At 42.7% G+C, this 24,333-nt stretch overlaps 2 protein-coding genes across 4 annotated transcripts in view; one reads left to right on the forward strand and one right to left on the reverse strand.

Moving 5' to 3' along the window:
- Positions 1 to 24,333, forward strand: part of LOC126988042 (transmembrane protein 229B-like) — a 97,591-nt gene that overhangs the window by 49,226 nt on the left and 24,032 nt on the right. The window lies entirely within an intron of this gene.
- On the reverse strand, positions 1,851 to 22,768 carry LOC126988043 (uncharacterized). Its single transcript, XM_050845832.1, has 9 exons — positions 22,584 to 22,768; positions 16,553 to 16,580; positions 11,705 to 11,746; positions 11,175 to 11,207; positions 10,648 to 10,752; positions 9,215 to 9,298; positions 8,728 to 8,754; positions 8,027 to 8,109; positions 1,851 to 2,735 (listed from the first exon to the last, which is right to left on the reverse strand). The coding sequence occupies exons 1-8, from the start codon at positions 22,647 to 22,649 to the stop codon at positions 8,033 to 8,035; spliced, it is 462 nt and encodes a 153-aa protein (XP_050701789.1). The 5' UTR covers positions 22,650 to 22,768; the 3' UTR covers positions 1,851 to 2,735; positions 8,027 to 8,032.

The following is a 24,333-nucleotide window of genomic DNA, read 5'->3' on the forward strand; positions in this document are numbered from 1 at the left end:
TGAAAGCAGTTCCAATACACATAAAAGTGGCGGCGGATCCATGAACAAGGCGGGAGGAAACACCACCACCGGGCCGCGGCAGGAACAGGCGGGGCGAGAAATGGCACAATAGCACATGGCAAAAACATAGCAAACACGGTATTGGATCAAGTTAAGTGGAGGCGAAGGTGGATCAGGTGGAGGAGGGATATGTGGAAGAAGCACAGGACATGGAAATTGATAAGATGAAAGGTGGAACAAGGGTGGAAAACAAACATAAACACGGTAATGGATCAAACTAAGTGGAGGCGAAGGTGGATCAGGTGGAGGAGGGATATGTGGAAGAAGCACAGGACATGGAAATTGATAAGATGAAAGGTGGAACAAGGGTGGAACATAAACATAACAAACACGGTAATGGATCCAACTAAGTAAAGGCGAAGGTGGATCAGGTGGAGGAGGGATATGTGGAAGAAGCACAGGACATGGAAATTGATAAGATGAAAGGTGGAACAAGAGTGGAAAACAAACATAACAAACACGGTAATGGATCAAACTAAGTGGAGGCGAAGGTGGATCAGGTGGAGGAGGGATATGTGGAGGAAGCACAGGACATGGAAATTGATAAGATGAAAGGTGGAACAAGGGTGGAAAACAAACACAACAACCACGGTAATGGATCAAGCTAAGTGGAGGCGAAGGTGGATCAGGTGGAGGAGGGATATGTGGAGGAAGTAGAGGACAGGAAAATTGACGCAAGTGAGAAGATGAAAGGTGGAACAAGGGTGGAACACAAACATAACAACCACGGAATTGGATCAAACTAAGTGGAGGCGAAGGTGGATCAGGTGGAGGAGGGATATGTGGAGGAAGCATAGGACAGGAAAATTGACGCATGTGAGAAGAAGGAAAGACGGATAAACAGGTGGAATAATTGTGGGAAAAAAAAAACATGTAACAAACACGATCACTTAGAAACGAGACGCAAACGTTCAAGAGACGGAAGGGCTCACAGTTTTTTGTTTGTTTTGTTTTTGTTGTCATTGTTGTTGTTTTTATTGTTGTTGGTGTTGGTGGTCGAGTTTAATGTTTGTTTCTAGTGGCTGTGTTTGGCTCGTTTTTTTATTTATTTATTTTATTTTTTTTTAGCGGCGGGTTTTTCTGTTTTATCTTTATTTTTGTATGTTTTATTTTATTGTTTAGATCCGGGTTTTTTTTATCGTTGTTTTAGCTGCAATTTTCTGTTCTTTTATGCTGTTTTTTTTATCTGTTCGTTTTTGTTTCTTTCTGTCGCTGTTTTTCTCTCAGTCACTGTTTGTTTTTGTCGTTGTTTTTGTTGTCTTGACGTGATTGTGTTATCAGGGCCGCGTGTCACCTGAATGGCCTCGTCTACGTGCCGTGTGATTACCAGTTCGATCCCCCGCCACCTGGGACACACCTGTGATGAGGCGACACACACACACACACACACACACACACACACACACACACACACACACGCACACATTTTGCACGCACATAAGTTCAAGGTCTTCCATTACCCTGATTTTATTTCTCTCTCTCTCTCTCTCTCTCTCTCTCTCTCTCTCTCTCTCTCTCTCTCTCTCTCTCTCTCTCTCTCTCTCTCTCTCTCTCTCTCTCTCTCTCTCTCTCTCTCTCTCTCTCTCTCTCTCTCTCTCTCTCTCTCTCTCTCTCTCTCTCTCTCTCTCTCTCTCAAATTGTATTGCTCGACACCATGTAAATTGAAATAATAATAATAATAATAATAATAATAATAATAATAATAATAATAATAATAATAATAATAATAATAATGGATATAGTCAAGACTTGCACCAAAGAAAGGGAAGGTGATATTGATTAAAACACCGTTGTTGGATATGTCTCTAATTTGGGGGCATAAAAGAACAAGACCAAATATTAATACTATAACCACAAGAAGAATATTTTATGAACACACCAAAACTTCATATTAACTAAAAGGAATATTGACTATAAATTAAATACAAGGTCCTTAACTCATGATTCATTGAGGCATGAAAGAGGAAAGTGGAAAAGTGTAAAGTTGAAGGTTTTTGAAGGGCAATGATGAAGTAGAAGGGATCAGATCGAAATAAAGGGATGTGAAGGCAAGGAGTCCACACTGAAAAAGGATCAAAGAGGAAGTTTTGGGATCAGAAGGATTTGGTTAAGTGGATATATATATAACTTAGTGAGGGAAAGTGGAGAGGCTTAAGTGGAAGTTTTAAAAGCGGAGGAAGAGATTAGATTGAAGAGATATGGAAAAGTAAAAAGAGTTCAAATGGGATGGCAAATATCTAGATGAAGAGGTTGGAGTGGACAGATTTAAGGCATCGTGGAGTTGAGTGGAAAGCTTTGATGAAATTGAAGTTTGTGGACGCAAATATAAAAGTGTAAATAGGACAAGAGTAGGTAGAAGGGTGTGGAATGTGACAGATTCAAGTTAAAATATCTACAGTGGAAGAAAGAGACGGAACAAGGAGGCAAAGGAGGATGGAGTACATAAGCAATTGCCGAGGAACGCTCAAAATCCATTGCCGTGATAGGAAGTGCCTTGGAGAGTCGTGGTGGCCGAGGAGTAGCTGCCGCGAAGGGGTTAGCGTGAGAAAGCTGCCCTAGAGAGGTGACCGCTGTGGAGTAGAGGTCGATGAAGTAGAAGTCGTTGGAGTAGTGGAAAGAGATTGGTGGTTGCCGTGCGTGGTGTGGAGGCGAGGAGAGAAGGACTGAATCTCGACCTGTGGAAAGAAGGTTCAGTAAGCTCAGGTCTGCCATAGGGTATCACGCGCCATAGATTAAGTCACCTCTCTGCCCAGTCATTGAGGTAAGACGGCGCCGTATGACCACTGTGATTTCGGCGCCATGATTACAGACCCCAATCAATCAATTAGCGGACCATGAATGGACACTCTCCTCTGTTTCCCTTAACATGCTTTTACTGGCTTGGCGGACATTTATTTTTTATTTTTTGCCCTTGACCTCCTTCTGTTACTGTAAAAAGAATAACATTAATAATTACGTGACCTTGCATACCACTGAGCTCCGAGAATGGCAAGAGTTATGAAAGAACTCGACAAACTTAGGTCGTTCATAGCTTGCGTCTGCCATAAGATATCACACAATAGATTACGGTTTTTTTTTACAACAAAGGAGACAGCTCAAGGGCACGCAGAAAAAGGAAACAATAATAAAAAAAGCCCGCTACTCCCTGCTCCTACAAAAAAGAATCAAAAGAGGTGGCCGAAAGAGAGGTCAATTTCGGGAGGAGAGGTGCCCTGACTGCCCATTCAGCTTAGTAGCAACGGTAAAACTTATGGAACACCTTTCTTCCCACTGAACGCTTTAAGAATGGCAAGAGTTATGAAAGAGAACTCGACAAACCTAGGTCGTCCATAGCTTACGTCTGCCATAAGATATCACACTATACGTTACCTCGGTTCCCATTCAGCTTAATAGCAACGGCAAAACTCATGGAACACCTTTCTCCCCATTGAACGCTTTAAGAATGGCAGGAGTTATGGAAGAGAACACCATGAACTTAAGTCGTCCATAGCTTAAGTCTGCCATAATATATCACAGCATAGATTACGTTTCCTCGCTTCCCATAGAACGGAGTAACAATTGCAAGACTTATGAAGCATTACATCCCCTCTTTTCCCCTTCAACCCAGTAGGAATGGCAAGAGTTACGAAAGAGAACTCGATGAACCTAATTCGTCCAAAGACTGCCACACTCCTTATTCCTTCTCTCCATCGATCACAGCCACTCGTTCGCCGCCTATTCAGTGGAGTAAGAATGCTAAGAACCCTCCTGTCGACACGGGCTGTTTGTCACGGTAAGGCTGGCAGATGAAACGATCGGTGGACCGCAAAGGCCTTGTTGTACGCGAGGGCGACAAAGGAAAACCATGTAGACATAAAAGACCAGTGTGTTCAGTAGCGAGTAGTGTGACAGCATAAAGGAAGCAATAGCAATAGAAGACCTTGGAATATAAAGGAGTCCGAAGCGTCAACCCTTTCAAAAGTAAACGATGACTCTAGGAACACTTGCTTAATGACACACGCCTTAAGGAATCAGATAGTAAGGACCACATATATAAAAATTTGTTCAACAGCGAATAGAGTCTTGACAACGTAAAGAAAACAGGCAGCAATAGAAAACCCTGAAGAATAAAGGGTTTCGTAACGCTAACCCTTTCTAAATAAAGATTTTTGGACACTCGGGCTAGAAGTGTGTGTGTGTGTGTGTGTGTGTGTGTGTGTGTGTGTGTGTGTGTGTGTGTGTGTGTGTGTGTGTGTGTGTGTGGTGCCGTTTGGGGTGTTTGAGAATGCGTGTGTCTTAAATTAACCTTAGAAATACTTACTTAAAAGACAAACGCCTTAAAGAATCCCATACCAGGAGCCACATATATAACATTTAGTCTAATACATAGCGCTGGAAGGCCGGTCGATAGGTGTGGGCAGGTCATCCTCGCAACAACACTCCCGTAAAGAAGGAAAGGAAGGAGTGTCTCTGTATAGCGAGGCTCAGAATGGTGATACAAGCCCTTGCTCTGACGGGTCCCTTGCCATCTCGACGTTACAAGCAAAGCCACTGTTGTCGAGAGGGTGGAGGAGGGAGAGGCAGTTGGGTAGAGGGAAAGGGAGAGGGAGAGCTAAGTGTTGTGCCTCGGTGCTCGAAAAAAAGGACTCGGAGCCTTAGGGGAAGACAGACGGCCAACCAACCACAGCAGCCCCTTACCGCCTATACTACTCGCTTTGAGGGCCGTCTCGGGAGGTGTAGGAAGGGCCCGCGACCCAAGAGGAAGGAGGTTCAATGGGAAGCTCGTGTTAGGGCGCTGTGTGAAGACTGCCCAGCGAGTCGTCAGCAGAAGCGGGGGATTTAGCTCCATAGTTCACCTGTTCTTGCTCACTTGTCCTCAGCTACCTGGGCACAGTGAAATAGGAAGGCAACCGCAAAAGAAGAGTGATGGAGTTTGGTCTTTGATAGTAACTAAGAGACAATGACACGAGTTGGGATATCGCTTAAAAGAGGCGATTGAGTACCTATATATTCTTGCTAACTTGCCCTCAGCTACCCGGCCGCAGTGAAATAGGAAAGATTGATGGTGTTCTCTCTAATATTAACGAAGAGGCAAGGAAACGAGCTGGGATATCGCTTAAGAGAGGCGATTGAGTACCCTATCTGTTCTTGCTAACCTGTCCTCAGCTACCCGGCCGCAGTGAAAAAGGAAAATAACAACACAAAAGATTGATGGAGTGCTCTCTAATATTAACGAAGAGGCAAACGAGTCGGGGATAGCGGTTGAGAGAGGCGATTGTGTATTCTATCTGGATGTTCTTGCTAAACTGCCTTCAGCTACCTGGCCGCAGTGAAATAGGAAAGCAACAGAAAAAGAAGAATGATGGAGTTTGGTCTTCAACAGTAACTAAAGGGTGAGGAAGCGAGTTGGGGGGATTGCACTTAAGAGAGGCGATTGAATACCCTCGAATTACAACTAAGAGGCAAATAAATGAGTTCCCGCTGCAAAGGTATTACTCGGCAGACTTTATCGACATCATTTGTATGCAATCACCTGCGCTCGGCTACCTGTTCGTTCTCACCTGCACACTTAGACCCGTGCGCTTGGAAGAACATAACATTAGAACATAGTGAGAGATAGTGCAGACTTCCTATGTTCTTATGTTCTTATGTCTGGAATGGATTGCCGGCTCTTGTAATTCTTCCTTGCAGGCTGTTATGTCTGTACAGTGTTATGTTGGTAGGGATAGAAGTGTTTCTCTTTTTACGTCTTCGGTTTCTTATGCTCTTCATTTTACTTCGGTTTAGTCTACGCTCTTTTTGCCTTTTTGGTCCCATCTCGTTGCCATGTTGTGCAGCGTTGTCGTGGTTGGGATACAAGTGTTTCTATTTTTGCTTCTTCGGTTTTTTTATGCGGTACTTTTACTTCTTCGGTTCTCTGTACGCTTTTTTTACTTCTTTGGTTTCTTGCGCGCTGTCATGTCTGTGCAGTGTTGTGGTGGTAGTTGAGATACAAGTGTTTCTATTTTTGCTTCTTAGTTTTTTTTATGCGCTACATTTACTTCTCCGGTTCTCTGTACGCTTTTTACTTCTTTGGTTTATTGCGCGCTGTCATGTCTGTGCAGTGTCGTGGTGGTGGTAGGGATACATGTTTTTCTATTTGCTTTTATGGGTTCATGCTTCTGTGTCTGTCTCTTTTAACTTTCTCTCTGTTTCATCTCACTATGTCTTTATTTTACTGCTACTTTGGTTTCGTGTTACAATGTCCCTTTTATACTTGGGTTTCGTGTTACAATGTCCCTTTTTACTTCAGTTTCGTGTCCCTGTTCCCTCACCGCCTCTCTTCGTCCCCGCGGCAAGGTCAGGTCACGGCCGCTGCAATATATTATAAACGCAACGTACAATTTACTGCCCTGACACACGCAGACACAGACCCACGCCCTGTTAGTGCAGCCGTGCGGACAAATGTGTTCCGATTATTCGATTTGCGGGACGTATCACATATGTTGAATAAAATTGCCTGACTTCGTTTAGCCAGACTACGCGTGATCACACATTCTGGTGCCCTGGTGCGCCTGTATCACATGACTCGGGTATCACAAACATCACCTTGTTATTGTGACCGCAGCGACGAGAGAGAGAGAGAGAGAGAGAGAGAGAGAGAGAGAGAGTAAGGAGAAAGAAAGACGAATTAGGTGAAAGGGGAGGAATGCAGACACAATAAGCAGCCTGTTCAGTGTCCCCCAAGCACCTGAGACGCTGAGAAAGAGAAAGTGAAAGTTAGAGCAATGAGGGAAGTAGAAAAAGGCTGAAAAAATATATAAAATCATAGAAGTGGGTGACAGGGTAGTGGGGCAACAACTAAAGTAAAGTAACTAAAAGGTATAGACGAGTTAAATGTGAGCAAAGATCATCAGAAGAGAGAGAGAGAATCGCAAACCTCACACCACGTATCAATCATGTACATTATTTCGTTGCTACCTGAATACACCAAGTTCAGAGACGATAGATACGCGAAGAGTTGCCTGGGGGACGAGGGAACGGAATACAAGAGAAGGTTAAGTTAATTTTAGCTCAAGATGTTGATTTAGACACACACTTCCTTGATAACTAAACCACTGGAAGAAGAGAGAGAGAGAGAGAGAGAGAGAGAGAGAGAGAGAGAGAGAGAGAGAGAGAGAGAGAGAGAGAGAGAGAGAGAGAGAGAGAGAGAGAGAGAGAGAGAGAGAGAGAAAGAAAGAAATAAAAAAAGAGAAAGAATGAGAGAGGGAAAAAGGTAGAGAGAGAGAGAAGTAGAAAGAAGCTGATTGATTCTGCAACTCGATATCCGACCGACCTATTGACTGACTGCCTGACTGAGTAACTGAGTGACTGGCTGACCGACTGACATTACCGAAGCGTCTGAATCAAGAGCACTTAATTAAGATGATTCACCTCCGAACACACACACACACACCTGACGCACACCTGAGACTCCCGAGATCCCTGACAGGTGTGTTTGCCCAGGTGTTAGTCGAGGCCACACCTGTTCACAAAACCAGATCAAATTTGCACATTCCAAGGAAACTCAGACGCAACTTTCAATACATTTTTTTCCATCGTTAGTTGACTATTCATCCTAACTTTGAGAGAGCAGTGAAGGAGACAAGAAAGAAGTGCTGTAAGGAAAAAGGAAAGAAATAGTGTACGGAGAAAGGAAGGAAAGCGAAGAAGGAAGGAGGGAGAAAAGAATGAAACGAATGAGAGAAAAGAAAGGAATGAATGAAGGAAGGAAGGAAGGAAAGAGAGGAAAGAAAAAAATAAATGAAGGAGACAGCAAAGAAATAAAGCAATGAGACAAAAGAAAGAAACGAGAAGTAAAAAAGAAAGAAAGAAAGGAAAGACGCAAAGAGGAAAGAAGGAGAAAGAAAAGAAGAAAGAAGAGATGAAAGAAAAAAAGGAAAAGTGAAGGAAAAAGAGATAGGACTCACATTCATCTCTCATTCACAGGTCTTACTCACTTACTCACCCTCCTCTACTTGCAGAGCGCAGCAAACACACTCGAAATAGTGTCTGAGGTTGTGAAGTTCAACGCAGAGGTCGGCAAGTTACCTGAAAATAAAGGGATATATCTATTACGTACCTTACCTTGCTTTCCCTGGCTAGGTGGCTATTTCAGGGGGATGCGTTAGTAATTTTAAATGGGGTTACATTACCATATGAGGGAGTTACCATCTTAAAAGGAGTTAGGCTGTTATTTAAAAGGGTAGGTTGAGGTTCATATGCAAGATTAGTTAGTTAGTTAGTTAGTTAGTTAGGTTTAATGGGGGCAGAGTTACCATTAATAAGGATGATGTGATATTTAGTTGAGCTGGTTGATGTTGAAAGGGGTTTGGTTTAAGATGGGTTAGGTTAAGGTTTTGTGGGTGAGTTAGGTTATACGTTGAGGGACTACAGTATTACGAACACACACACACACACACACACACACACACACACACACACACACACACACACACACACACACACACACACACACACACACGTTCGTTTCATCACCCTGATCGTGTTAACTAACGTATAAATGTGTTACACTCACTCGATATTGAAGCTCATATCAAATCAAAATTCTCTCTCTCTCTCTCTCTCTCTCTCTCTCTCTCTCTCTCTCTCTCTCTCTCTCTCTCTCTCTCTCTCTCTCTCTCTCTCTCTCTCTCTCAGGTAACTCACTGGTCAGCACGCTACTAATCCTTGAACCTGTTGAGAAAGAAAAAATATATATAATCATAAGTACAACAGAGAGAGAGAGAGAGAGAGCGAGAGAGAGAGAGAGAGAGAGAGAACACGGTAAAAGAAAAAGAACAGACAGACACACAGAAAAAGAGAGAGAAAGACGGATAAAGGAAGAAATACAGAGACAGACAGACAGACAGAAGTATTACCTATTGACAATCGATATAAGTATTTCCACATCAAAACATTAATGAAACAAACAACACGCAACTTCAAATAACTCGGTAAATATATAAAAAAAAACATACACGTGATAATAAATAAAGAAAGAGAAGAGAGGAGAAAAAAGAATAGTAAAAGATTATTCCAACAAAAAACAAAACTAATATAAAGAATGTTAATAATAGTAATGATCTAATGAACTTTTTTTTTTCATTACACCCTTGAACTGTCTCCGTAGCTGTAAAAAAAAAAAAATACTCACACAAGACTCTGAAGGGATTGGCTGCCGGGAAGAACCACCTATCCCCCTCGTCTTGCGCCGCCTCCTTCATCTCACCGAACTCCGCTGCCCGACACGCAGAAATAAGACAGCATTAGGCCCTGCACGCCAACCAAACCCGTGTGTGAATGTTGCTTTAGGATTTAGATAACGTAGGAAATGGTGAAATCAGTGCATTCGGTATAATACGATAGTTACAAAGAAACGCTAACTCATCTATACGTTCTTGGAGATAAAACAACGCTGACATTTCCAACGGGGGAGAGAAAGTGTTTGGGAATATAACGGAATTTTGACAACGTTGCAAAAGGAGAGTTCAGAATTTTTATTTATTTATTATTATTTTTTATCTACGTTTTGGTCTTAGGCGCCGTAGCAAAAGTAGTGTCAGTCTTTCTTTTGCTTCTCAACTAGACACTCTTTCAGCGCATTTGCTCGAGTTCAGTTTATCGTTGAGATGCCATTTTTTTTTTCTTTTTTTACGTGAACACCTATAGCGCCAGTAGGCTCTCTTGAGGGGCCTGCATGGTGTTCGGCCCCAACCCGTCATGGCGCAGGCAAGTGTTTATAGTGGTGCCATCTTCATCTTCTTTTCTTAAATATGCGCATCAGTGAGAACCCGGGAAAGCATGAGTATAATTTGTAACAGAACCACGCACCCATAAACACAGCCATCACCATTACAACCGCATGATTTAATTAAGTATCCCTATCCCAAGCTGTGTCTCTCTATCTATCTATCTTTTTATCTATCTATACTTATCTATATGTCTCTCTCTTTCTAACCATATATTTAGCTCTTCCTCTATCTCTCTATCTATTTATCTATCAGTCTGTCTCACCGTTGTAAAATAAGTTCACAATTTTTTTTTATTTACTATTTTCTCTTTTTTTTAACGTGTATGCCAATGGCGCCGTAGCAAGAGTAAAAAAAAATGTGTCGGTTTTTCTTTTACTTCTATGTAACAATCTCTATCCCAATCTCTGTCTCTGTCTGTCTCTGTATCTATCTATCTCTACTTATCTATATGTCTGTCTGTCTTTCTAACCATATATATATTTAACTCTTCCTCTATCTTTCTATCTATCTATCTCAGTCTATCAGTCTATCTATCTCACCGTTGATCTCCCTCCTGTTGTCTATGTCTCTATCTATCTCTATCTATCTAACTATATCTATCTACATGTCTATCTGTCTTTCTAACCACATATTTAACACTTCCTCTATCTCTCTATGTCTATCTATCAGTCTGTCAGTCTATCTATCTCACCGTTGATCTCCCTCCTGTTGTCTCTGTCTCTATCTATCTCTGTATCTCTCTAACTATATCTATCTACATGTCTATCTGTCTTTCTAACCATATATTCAGCTCTTCCTCTATCTCTCTATCTATCTATCTATCAGTCTATCTCACCGTCGATCTCCATCCTGTTGTTGAGGCAGAGTGCGTCGAGGAAATCCACGATGAAGACAGAGCCGGCATTCACTGTGGTATTTCCGGCGCTCTGAATTTCTTGACCTGAGGAGATAGATAAATAAACATAGATAGATGGAGAAATAGAGATAGATAGATAGATATTGTTAATTAGTTCGTTCGTTCGTTTGATAAATCGACGTAGATAATTAGATAGATAGATAGGTAGATAGAGAAGCAATTAATATAGAAACGAATCAAAACATACATTCACACTTGTTTACACACACACACACACACACACACACACACACACACACACACACACACACACACACACACACACACAAAACGGAAACTATATTAAAAAAGGAAATAATCTTAAGGTTACATCTCCTCCCCAGCGATTAAAACATGGCAGGGAAATGGATGGGAGGTGGTGGTGGTGGTGGGGGTGGTGTTGATGGCTGTGATAGTGGTGGTTGTGGTGGTGGTGGTGGTGGTGATGGTGGTGATGGTATACTGACCTGTACCATCCAGCCATGAATTGATCCTGGAACCTGCCGGAGAAAAAAGATAGTAGTAGTAGTAATAGTAATAGTAGTAGTAGCAGTAGTAGTAGTAGTAGGAGGAAGAGGAGGAAGAGGAGGAGGAGGATTTATGGTAATGGAGGAAGCCTGTCTCGGAAGCCCATTCTCCGTTAATCTAAACACAAGAACACTCTAATGACCCTCTTTGATGCTTTCCATAAAATTGCTAACAAGGAGGTAATTCGCTTCCCCCTCCTCTGAGCAGTAAAGGTCAGGGTATTACGTTGAAAATGACAATAATAATAACAATAAATAATAATAATGGTAATAGTTATGATAATGGTTGTAATTCTTGTAGTTTTAGTAGTTTTAGTAATGATTATAGTAGTAGTGGTAATAGTTGTAGTGTTAGTAGTAGTAGTAGTAGTAGTAGTAGTAGTAATAGTAGTAGTAGTTCTAGTAATAGTAGTAGTAGTAGTAGTAGTAGTAGTAGTAGAAGTAGCTCATTCCTTTATTTCGAAACTTACAGAATGTGAAAACGCTGCAGCCGCCAAAGAACCTCTCCAAACCTGCAAAAAAACAAAAGAAAAACATTAGAACACATACTCTCCTCAGGACGCTTTATACACTATTTTTTGTCTGCGTCTCTGAGCATTACATCCATAGGCGACAGAAGGGACAGTGACTTTCCTCCGCTGGTAAATTATTATGCTAAGAAATTATGGTTTATAGTCTTTTCATTTCATCGTGGACTCGACTATCACTCCGCCAAACGTAAAGTCTTGAACCCATATAATCAAACTCTTCAAAACCTAAGTACATCTGTTGAAAAAGTCTCTCGTTGAAGGTGTACGTTTTTTCCCCCTAGATTTAGCTCCTGTAGGCTTCTGCGCCGTGAACGGGTGTTGTAACCCGTAATCCGGGTCACACAGGGGAGACGACACACTGTTTGTACTAGTGACACTTGACTTAAAATTCTGGTACTTTAGGAGTATTTAAAGGAGTTCGTAAATGGGGTGATGAAACGGTGTCGCCTTTCTTATATGTATTTTATTCTACCTTAATACTACTTAATATTACAAAGGGTAAATATATTGTTTAAACCAGCGACTGGCTTACGAGACTCAATGAGTCTTCAGGTTTTCTTTCACTATTGGTTACTGACGTTAGCACTGGTATAATATTGAGTAAAAACTCACACAATAAAGTATCATAGAAATATAATCCTAAGTAAAACTAAGATAATAGAACACAATAGATATGTTAGATACGCTTTCCTCTATGGTAATTCTTCACTCCATACTCACAGTAGCAAAGATGAATGTTCTGCCCATGTTGTCTAGGGAAGGACAACTGGGTGTACAGCACACGAGCAGAGTGCTGGCTGATCTGATCTCTAGCCTGAATAAATGCTTCTTATATAGGCATACAGACATCACGAGGGTAATACGTCAGGCGTGTGAGTCATACATCAAACTCACACCGAGCTCATACAATAATCTACCTAACCGACATGCTTAATAAGGTTGGCGTACACTCGATTGTAATCCTTAGTGTAGCTGTCACGCGGTGACGCAGCTTTGTTTTCATAACATTTTGTTCCGCGGTTGATCGTGTTTTGGCCGCGGTTGATTGTGTTTTGGCTTAGAGAGATAAGCGGGTGCGTTAATGGGCAATTGTGTATAGGTTGGTAAATGAACAGTGCGTTTGGGGACAATCATGTGTTGGAGTCCGTGTTGTGCTTTAGCGGTCGATACCGCTGTTGTCATCGGAAAATATTGCCGGAGAAGATGATGACACTGGAGCGAGTGGTGTCGCAGCCCGCGGGGCACCACACGGGAAACCACTCATGAGAACCCGACGTTTCGCCTCCGTGGCCTCAAAAAACGGTCGTAACAAGAGCCCGAAACGTTTAATGATAGGAGTCTTAGGTAGGTCGTAATTTCAAACACTATAGTCTCATTAGTCTTCGCCCCGTCGTAAATGAAGAGTCTTAGGTCGTAATCCCAAACACTTCACTTTCTCCTTACGACCATTGCTGAGCCCACGAAGATTAACCCGTCCGCTGCGATTGTAACAGATTTGGCCTTCACTGGTAGCCTGGTAACATACACTCCCAGGGCTTTCTCTGCCTCTTTGGTGGATAGTGGAGTGTTTCCCATGTGGCATTGGTGCTGGATATCCCCCCAAGGTGCAGGACTTTACATTTTTCTTCATTGAATTGTAGCAGCCACTTTTTGTTCCATTCCTGTAGCTTAGTGATGTCTTCTTGTAGGAAGGGGTTAATACGGTTTTCATGGGTGTCTTTTCATAACATTGTCGCCTAAGTCTTCGTCCAGTCTGAGTCTTTGGTCGTAATCTCAAATACTTCACTCTTTCCATACGACCATTGCTAAAGCCACAACGAAGATTAATGGGGTTTTCATAGGTGTCTTTTATAACATCGTCGCCTCAGTCTTCGCCCGCCCCGTCCTACCTAATGAGTCTTTGGTCGTAATCTCAAACACTTCACTTTCTCCTTAAGACCATTGCTAAGCCCACAACGAAGATTAATGGAGTTTTCATGGGTGTCTTTCATAACATCGTCGCCTAAGTCTTCGCCCCGTCCTACCTAATGAGTCTTTGGTCATAATCTCAAACACTTCACTTCCTCCTTACGACCATTGCTGAGCCCCTTCCTCCTTACTAAGCCAACAACGAAGATTAATGAAGTTTCATGGGTGTCTTTTCATAACATTGTCGCCTAAGTCTTCGCCCGCCTCGTCCTACCTAATGAGCCTTTGGTCATAATCTCAAACACTTCACTTCCTCCTTACGACCATTGCTAAGCCCACAACGAAGATTAATGGTGTTTTCATGGTCGTCTTTTCATACTGCGCTTTAGTCTTCGCTCCGTCCTAACAGATGGATCTTAGGTCGTAATCTTAAACACTATAGTTTCTTATTACGACCATTCCTAGGCCCTCAAAGAAGATTTATGGGGTTTTCATGGGTTTCTTTTCCGGTTGTTGGCGCAGAAGTCCTGTAAAACCATCACGAGGGTTATGAAACAGGCCATAAAACTCCCGAAATCTTCCACGAGAGCCGCCTCCAATAAACGTTTAGAGGCGCCGAAACGTTTGAGGATTAGAGTCATAATTTTAGGTGTCAGAGAATCCCCTGGTGAGGTAAACCGTCGACTTCCTATGAGCTAGTGGGACCGTCTGTAACATTCCCTTCTATTTAACTTTACTTTCTCTTCCCTTCCCTTCCCTTCCCTTCCCTTCCCTTCCCTTCCCTTCCCTTTCCTTTCCTTTCCTTTCCTTTCCTTTCCTTTCCTTTCCTTTCCTTTCCTTTCCTTTCCTTTCCTTTCCTTCACTTCCCTTCCCTTCTCTTCCCTATCCTTCCTAACCCTTCCCAACCCATACCTTCCAACCCCTTCCCTTCCTTATCCTTTCCTTCCCAACCCTTCCCAACCCTTCCCATACCTTCCAATCCCTTCCCTTCCCTTCCCTTCCCTTCCCTTTCCTTCACTTCTCTTCCCTCAAGGCCGCGGCTGAGAGAGAGAGAGTGGATCGATGGAGTGTAATGAGCGTTGCGTCACACCGAGGCTTCATTCAGACTTGCTTCCGTCACGCAGAGATGAGGAGGACAAGGAGGCACTCGGGAGTAACTAACTGGACACGACACAGCGACTTGAACCCAAATTGGACGATGAGACAAAACCGAACCCTCGCGAGCGTCACAACAGCGCTGAGTCAACACTGTCAGGCCAAGCAAAGATAAGGATTAGGAGGAGCAGGAGGAGGAGGACGAGAATGAGCTTTAGCAAACCATAAGAGCTAGGACACGATGCTGGTGCGACTTGAACCGGAATCATGAAACAAAAGCGAATCGGTGTAAACTTGCTAAGGGAATTAAGACAGTGTGTGAAAGTAAGGGATGAAGATGTATAGAGAAGTTAGTGAGAGGCGAATCATAAGTACAAACACGACGCTGCGACTTGAACCGGAATCATGAAACAAAAGCGAATCGGTGTAAACTTGCTAAGAGTATTTGGACATTGCAACGCGTCGGTGTGAGAGAATAAGGGACAGAGACGTGACAGAAGTTTTGGGCGAATCATAGGTACAGACACAACGCTTCGACTTGAACAGGAACCATGAAAACAAAAGCGAATCTATAAACTTGGCAAGGATATTAGGTGTGAGATAGTAAGAGAAGAAGATGTAGAGAAGCTAACGAAAGGCGAATCATAAGTACAGACACGACGCTTCGACTTGAACAGGAATCATGAAAACAAAAGCGAATCTATAAACTTGCCAAGGATATTAGGTGTGAGATAGTAAGAGAAGAAGATGTAGAGAAGCTAACGAAAGGCGAATCATAAGTACAGACACGACGCTTCGACTTGAACAGGAATCATGAAAACAAAAGCGAATCTTTAAACTTGGCAAGGATATTAGGTGTGAGATAGTAAGAGAAGAAGATGTAGAGAAGCTAACGAAAGGCGAATCATAAGTACAGACACGACGCTTCGACTTGAACAGGAATCATGAAAACAAAAGCGAATCTATAAACTTGGCAAGGATATTAGGTGTGAGATAGTAAGAGAAGAAGATGTAGAGAAGCTAACGAAAGGCGAATCATAAGTACAGACACGACGCTGTGACTTGAACCGGAATCATGAAAACAAAAGCGAATCGGTGTAGACTAGAGAAGAATATTTGAACACCGCAGCGCGTCGGAGTGAGAGAGTTATTGAAGGAGATATGATAGAAGTGAGGGGATGGGAAGTGAGGTTAGACAAAAACTGACAAGGAAGGGAAGGGAGGACACGAAAGGAATGGGGAGGGGAAGGAAAAAGATGGGAATAGAGTGAAGACAGAATTAAGTTGACAGGGAGGGAAGAACAGTAAAAAAAATGAAAGGGGAGCGAAGGGATGGAAGGGCATGGAGGAGGAATATGATAGGAGAGGAGGGGAAGGGAATTGAGGTCAGACAGAAGTTGACAGGGAGGAGAGAACACTAGAAGAATGAAATGGAGAGGGAAAGGGACGGGAAATCAAAGTAAAACAAGTTGACAAGGATAGAAGGACATGAAAAAGGAATAAGATATGAGGGGAGGGAAGAGAAATAGAGGTAAGACAGAACTTGAGAGGGGAGGAAGGAAACAAGAGACCTGGGAAGAGAAGGAGAGGGGAAATAAGACATAAGACAGATTGATAGAAAGGGGAGAACACGAGAGAAATGAAAGGGGAGGGAAGGAGAGAGGAACAGAGCTAAGACTGAAGTTGACAGGAAAGGGGGAAGGAGGGACACAAGAGGACTGGGAAGGGAGGGGAAGGGGAAGGGGAAATAGATTGGGGGCGCCGCTGCTGTTCTCAGATACTCACCTTGGAGGACCCCGCCGTATTCTGCCGCCTGCAAAGAAAGAAAAATAATATTGAAAGTTGGGTCGAGTTCGAAAGGAAAGTTTGTGTGTGATTACAACATGACTTTGACGCTTGTTGTGAGGTGGCCGTGTTCGAACCCTCGCCTGTGTTGCTGATAGTGATGGCAGTGAAACGTAGTAAGAATAACATTATAATAACAATAATAACCAACAAAGGAATGAGAATAAGAATAAGAATAAGAAAAAAAAGATAGAAATGAAAATATATGATGATAATGGTAGTGGTAGTAGTAGTAGTAGTAGTAGTAGTAGTAGTGGTAATAGTAATAGTAATAGTAGTAGTAATAATAATAATAATAATAATAATAATAATAATAATAATAATAATAATAATAATAATAATAATAATAATAATAATAATAATAATAATAATAATAATAATAATAATAATGGAAACCGTGATATGATTTGATAGCACTCTCTCTCTCTCTCTCTCTCTCTCTCTCTCTCTCTCTCTCTCTCTCTCTCTCTCACACACACACACACACACACACACACACACACACACACACACACACACACACACACACACACACACACACACACACACACACACACGGGCACACACACACACACACACACACACACACACACACACACACACACACACACACACACACACACACACACACACACACACACACACACACACACACACACACACACACACACACACACACACACACACACACACACACACACACACACACACACACACACACACACACACACACACACCAGGTAATCATTCATGCGGTAACCAGGCGAGTCATTCATCATGTGTGTTATTTCATGGAACTTTTTGTTGTTGTTGTTGTTTACGTTCTGCTGAGATTTATTGTCGTTCCTCCCGCCCGAAGTCCCGCGTCATTATTATTATTTTTTTTTTTTTTTTTTCTACTTCGTGTCGCTGCTCTACGTTGGTGCTGCTTTCCTAGACCTGTTTATGTACTGATTCGATTTTTTTTTTTTTTTTTTTTTTTGTTCTTGTATTCATTTTGTGTGAGACTTATTTTTATATTTTTTTCATTCTTTTTTATTTAACTCCTTTCTTTTTCTATTTATTTATATTTTTTTCTCCTTTTCCCCTTGTTTCCCCGTCTAGTTTTCTCTCCTTTCTTCCATTCTTTGCCCCTTTTATTCTTTACCTTAGTTTTTTTTCATCCTTTTTGTCCTCAGTTTTTGTTTTTTATCCCTTTTTTTTTGTCATTTTATTCCTTCAATTTTTTTTCTATTTTTTATTTTTATCCTTCCATTATGTATCATCTATTATTTACGTTTTCAATTTGCTATCATATTCTCCTTATTCATTGTGTTATTTATCCTTTATTTTTTATCCCTTCCTCTTCATCATTATTTTTTTCATTCGCAAATATAAGTAAAATATTTGCGTGTGTGTCCACGAGTCACAATTTTCCACTTAACATTCTCCGCCCTCCCACTCATTCTTATTATCGTGAGTGCTTTCTCGACATAAATATTCAAATGACTTCTTTGTGCACTACGTTGACTCATGCAGATTCATTTTAACTTCGTAACTTAAGAAAACAAACACTCCAAAAGCCAATGTTTACCGTCGCGGGTGCCTGTTTACATTGATCTCTGTGAATATTTTTTAATTTGTCTCTTTTGGTAATTTGACAACCCAGGTATTATAGACGTCGGGGCAAACAGACAACCAGGTGAAGAAAGGTATTGAATAAGAACTTTTGCCGGGGTGGGAAGGAACCCGCTAATGTCAGACAGGAACCAGGTGAATATATATAATTGCAACCTTTCTTGGGGCAGGATGAAGCACACTAACGTCATACAGAGAACCAGGTAGTAGTAGTGGTAGAGGTAATACGAGATAAGAGCCTTTACTGGGACAGAATGGAGCGCTTTAACATCAGACAGGGAACCAGGTGGAGATAGGAAATAAGAACCTTTGCTGGGGTAGGATGAACCACACTAAAGTCATACAGAAAACGAGGTAGTATTAGTGGTAGAGATGATATGAGATAGAACCTTTACTGGGCCAGGGTGGAGTGCATTAACATCAGAGTCGGATGATCAGACAGGGAACCAGGTGGAGATATGAAATAAAAACCTTCGCCAGGCCAGGACGAACCACACTCAAGTCATACAGAAAACCAGGTAGTAGTAATGATTGAGGTAATACGAGATAAGAGCCTTTACTGGGCCAGGATGGGGTTTATTAACATCAGACACTCAACCAGGCGGAGATAGGAAATAAGAACCTTTGCCGGGACAGGATGCAGTAGTCTCACATCAGACACGATAGAAAGAGGATTAGAATTGTAGAAACGTTAACAATTCCTTTTCTTCTGTAATGAAATAATAGCGATTTGAGATAATGAGTAAAAAAGTAGCAATATATCTGCTTCAACTTAACTTTATATACTTCGCTCATGCCTCAGCTCATTGCCGTTAAAGCCATTAAAAGCAGAGTAATGAGAAGATGCAATACCCCGTTTTTTATGCTCCTCTTTATTTCGTCGAAGCTTTAATGGAACACTTCACTAAACCTTGATGGCTCGTTCGTTACCTTGAATGTTCCTAATAGAGTCGTTCACCACAGCAAGGAAGGAAGGAAGGAAGGAAGGGGAAGAAAGTGAAGGAGGAGGAGGTGAAAGAGGGGAATGAAGGAGAGGTGATGAGGGAAGGAGAGGAAAGGAAAGGAGAGAAGGAAAGAAGGCGGAAGGGAAGGAGGAGGAGGAAAAGGAAGGAGAGGAGTGGAAGGAAGGGGGGAGGAAAAGGGAGAGGAGGGAAAAAGGTGGAAGGAATGGAGGAAGGAGAGAAAAAGGGAAAAAAAGAAAAAGAGGAGGAGGAGGAGGAGGAGGAGGAGGAGGAGAGAAAAGGAGAGGAAAGGATTTTTATAGGTTTACAAGGAAAAAAAAGTTAAGGAGAGGGAAAAAGAGAAAGAGAAAAAGAAGAAGAAAAAAAGATACACCACACGTAGAAGAGAAGGAATTATCAGAAAAGGGAAACGAAGAGGAGGGTGGAAGGAAGGGAGGAAGGGAAAGACCTACATCAGTTATACCAAAAGGAGATGACAAGAAGGGAAGGAGAGAAAGAAGGAGGGAGGGAGAGAAAGAGGGAGGGAAGAAGAGAAGGCGGAAGAGGCTTATTATAGCTACCAAATGGATGGGGAGGAAAAAAAAAGAAAAAGGGGAGGAGAGGAAAGAAGAGCCTATATAGGTATTAACTAGCAGAGGAGGAGGGAAGGAGAGGAAGGGAGGAAGGGAGGGAGGAAAGGGTCTAATCGTTGAGGATGATGGAGAGAAGAGGGAAGAAGGGAAGGAGAGGAGGAGGAAGGAGGGAGGGGCTTATAAAGTTAGGAAACTGGTAAGGAGGAGGGAATATGTGAGGGAGGGAAGGAGGGAGGGAGGGAAGGTCTTTGCTTATTCTGTGTTGGTTAGAGGGAGAAGGAAGGAGGGGAGGGGTGGAGGAGGAAGGAGTGGAGGAAAGAAGGGGAGGGGAAGGTATAGCTATAGTCTGAAGGGTTTGAAAGGAGAGAAGAAGGAAAGGAAGGAAGGAGAGAGACAGCAAAGAAGGAAAGGAGGGAGAGAAGAGAAGATATGAAGTAAGTAAAGAAGGAAGAAAGAAAGAAAAGAAGAAATGAAAGATAAGAGGAGAGAAGGGGAAGTAGAAGTTAAGATAGGAAGGAAGAAAGGAAGGAAGGAAGGAAGGAAGGAAGGAAGGAAGGAAGGAAGGAAGGAAGGAAGGAAGGAAGGGAGGAACGAGACAGAGACAGGCAGGAAGGAAAGAAGGAAGGAAGAAAGGAAAGCAGGAAGGAGGGGGGAACGAGACAGAGAGAGACAGGCAGGAAGGAAAGAAGGAAGGAAGAAAGGAAGGAAGGGGGGAACGAGACAGAGAGAGACAGGCAGGAAGGAAAGAAGGAAGGAAGAAAGGAAGGAAGGGAGAACGAGACAGAGAGAGACAGGCAGGAAGGAAGGAAGGAAGGAAGGAAGGAAGGAGGGTAGGAAGGAAGGATGTAAATCAGTTTGTGTAGCGAGCAGTGGCCGTTGATGCGAGGACTAACTTTAGACTCGTGTGCTCTGAAAGGGTTTGTTGGAAGGACGAGGGAAGATTAAGAAGGAGCGACATGAGAAGGAGAGCGGAGTAGGAATAGGAAAATATGGAAAGGAAACAATAAACAGCTGAGGAGGAGGAGGAGGAGGCAGGCAAAGGGAAGGAAAGGAAAGAGAAAGTAAGGAAGGGAAGACATATAGGATCAGGAGGAGGGAAGGGAAGGGTAGGGAATGGAAGGGAAAGAAAAGGAAGGAAGGAAAGAAATATACTGATCAGGATGAGGAGGAGGGAAGGGAAGGGTAGGGAATGGAAGGGAAAGATAAGGAAGGAAGGGAAGAAATATACAGATCAGAAGGAGGAGGAGGAGGAGGAGGAGGAGGGAAGAGGGAAGGAAAGGGAAAGAAAGGGAAAGAAAGAGTTTGAAGGGAAGATATATACAGATTAGTCCCCCTTTATCAATGCAGAACCTGTTATCTTTAAAATTCCTCTGCATTTTGATCGGGTTTTAAGAGGAGGGTGGTGGAGGATATAAAAGAGAGAGAATGGAGATAAAAAGGAAGGTTATATGTATAGATAGAAAACGGGTCCCGTGTTTTGATCGTATACTAAGCTGTTGATGCGGAACCATTTAACTTTTTGCATATTTTGAAGAAGTTTAACAGGAGGGAGAAAGGAGAAGAAACAATATGACAGCAGGGAAATAAAAACGTCCATATATTATCATTTTCCGTTTTCTGAGCATCACCTGTTAATGGGGAACCAATTAACTTATGACAGGTGTTGTGACGGGGCGTGAGAGAGGAGGAAAAGATTAAAAAAAGCAAAGGAGGAAGTGGAAGGATGAGTATAGACGAGAAAAAGGATGGAAGTCAGTCACCATTTTCAAGTTATCCTGTTAATGGAGAACCAATTAACTTAAGACAGGTGGTCTGGTGGGACTGGAGATTAGGAGGGAGGAAGGAGAGAGAAAAAAAGGAACGAAAGAAAGGGCAAAAAAGGATGAAAAAAAGGGATATAGACCCGTTTTCATGTTCTATTTAGTTCCTATTGATGCGAAGCCCAATAAGTTTAAACATGTACTCTGAAAGGACTGGAGATTAAGATGAGGGAGAAAAGGGAAGGGAAGAAAGGATGTGAAAGAACTGGGAAAGGAAAGAAGAAATACTGTAGACTAATTGCAGTGTTCTAGTCGGTACCTTTTATGTGAAACGCAATAAGTTTAAACCTGTACTCTCAAAGGACTGGAGATTAGGATGAGGGAGAAAAAGGAAAGGAAAGTAAGGAAGGGAAAGAACTGGGAAATGAAAAAAAGAAATACTGTAGACTAATTGCAATGTTCTAGTTGGTACCTATTGATGCGAAACCCAATAATTTTAAACCTGTGCTCTGAAAGGACTGGAGATTAGGATGAGGGAGAAAAGGGAAGGGAAGAAAGGATGTGAAAGAACTGGGAAATGAAAGAAGAAATACTGTAGACTAATTGCAGTGTTCTAGTCGGTACCTTTGATGCGAAACCCAATAATTCTAAACATGTACTCAGAAAGGACTGGAGATTAAGATGAGGGAGAAAAGAAGGGAAAGAAAGGAAGAGAAAGAACTGGGAAATAAAAGAAGAAATACTGTAGACTAATTCCAATGTTCTAGTCGGTACCTTTGATGCGAAACCCAATAACTTGAAACACGTACTCTCAAAGGACTGGAGATTAGGATGAGGGAGAAAAGGGAAGAAAGGAAGATAAAACATTGAGAAAGGAAAGACGAAAGAATGCAGACTACTTTCCATATTGTAATCAGTTTCTATAGATGCGGAACCCAGTAACTTTATCCATGTGCTCTGACGTAACTTGAGAGGATAAATGAGAAGCAAACAAAGAAGTATAAACATGGATTACCTTCCCCGTTTGGATTCCGTAATGTTGTACCTGTGTTATGCTTACCTGGGCAACGTTTGAGGCGAGGGGAAGGAGACACGCCACCACGCTGATCACGGCTAGGACCTTCATGATGATCTAGAGGGGATGCTGGTGCTGATGATGCTGGCGATGCTGTAATGCCTGTACCCTCCCACCGGCCCTTATATCATCGACGACTCCCTCCGGCCACAACCTCAGTTCGACTCACTATCTCTCCCCTCCCGCCTCTCCGCCTTCTCGTCATTATCGCACCTGTGCCGTCATAACCACACCTGCGCGTTGCCAATAAGATCCACTGCACACCACACACCTGATCACACGGCCAGGTAAACACGTGAGAGGTGACTGCTTTCATAAATAATCAACATTCTTGTCCCAGCGCCAATATTTTCGTTCAAATGTATGAGCGTTGCCCGAGGTGGTGATTAGTGACCATTGCGTTATGTCTCCGGCTTTAAGGGAAAATCTGGGGTGTTTAGGTGACTTGGCAAAGGAAGTTCCGGGAAGGAGTATCAGTGGTTCGGTCTCAGGCGTTGGTTTTCTGGGATTCCTCGCGTTATATGTGAAGGTGTTCCATTCACAGATAACTTGGGACGTTGTTGAGTTAGGACAAAGTGGTAAACTATAGTGAAACCAAATTGTCGAGTCCGTTTTGGCGTTGGCTCCCGCGGGTCCATTTCTCTCCTCTGCTCTGCTACACAGTCCCAACACCTGTTTTTATTCCTCTCATATGTTACCTATAGCTTACAAATGCGAGGAAGAGATAGGTGTTGGGACTGTGTGGCAGAGCAGAGGGGAGGAAAGGACCCGCGGGAGCCTACGCCAGACTGGCCTTGACATATTTGGAAGGCTATAAGTAGGTATGTAATTGAGGCAAGTTAAGTTCAAACCTATAAACGGAGACTAGATGCATTTACGGAGGGGAAGGGAATTTGGTGAGCAACCCGTTCTTCAGGAGCTGCCTCGTGTAGTCCCTTGTGTCCTTTTGATATGTGGGTTCCTGTAATGCTTGTATAGATTCTCAGGCATTTTGTATTCGAATTCGAGGAAGGATTCACATAAATTTCATAACTCTTTAACTTTAAGCTGTCAGAATAGCTACTTGTGAACCGGACCACCAAAATATAGTGTGTAGATTCTCAGGCATTTTATATTCGAATTCGTGAAAGGATTTACATAAATTTCATAACTCTGTAACTTTAAGCTGTCAGAATAGCTACTTGTGAACCGGAATTCCAAAGTCTGGTGTGTCCCAACATCAGTATTTTGCGTGTGATCAAAGCTAACGTTAGATATTTATAATGCAGATGGTGTGTTTTCATTAATCGTTTTATGTAGTGATAGATCTATAAGAGATGTGTGTATGTTACGGTAAAGCAGTCTGTGTTTTCTGATGTAGCTCCTCGTGTATGCCCTGGTGTTGTGTGCTGTCGCTAGGGATGGTCGTGATGAAGCAAAGTGCACACGGTAATCAATGAGAATCATTGGAAAATTACTGCTTGTCCTTGGTCACCAGGTCCACATCAGCCCCGCCCGCCCGCCCGCCCGCCCGCCTACCTGCCCCGCCACCCTTCATGTTGCACTGGATCCTGTTCACCTCATTAACTTCCCCCTCACCTGCCTCTTCTCGGGGGGGTTCTTGGTGCAGTGGTTGGCACACTCGACTCATAACCGAGAGAGCCCGGGTTCGATTCCCGGGCGGAGTGGAAAAATTTGGACGGCTTTTCCGATACCCTACGCCCCTGTCCACCCAGCAGAGAATGGGTACCAGGTA

Source organism: Eriocheir sinensis, chromosome 67, assembly GCF_024679095.1.
Source record: "Eriocheir sinensis breed Jianghai 21 chromosome 67, ASM2467909v1, whole genome shotgun sequence".
In the NCBI taxonomy this organism is placed as follows: domain Eukaryota; kingdom Metazoa; phylum Arthropoda; class Malacostraca; order Decapoda; family Varunidae; genus Eriocheir; species Eriocheir sinensis.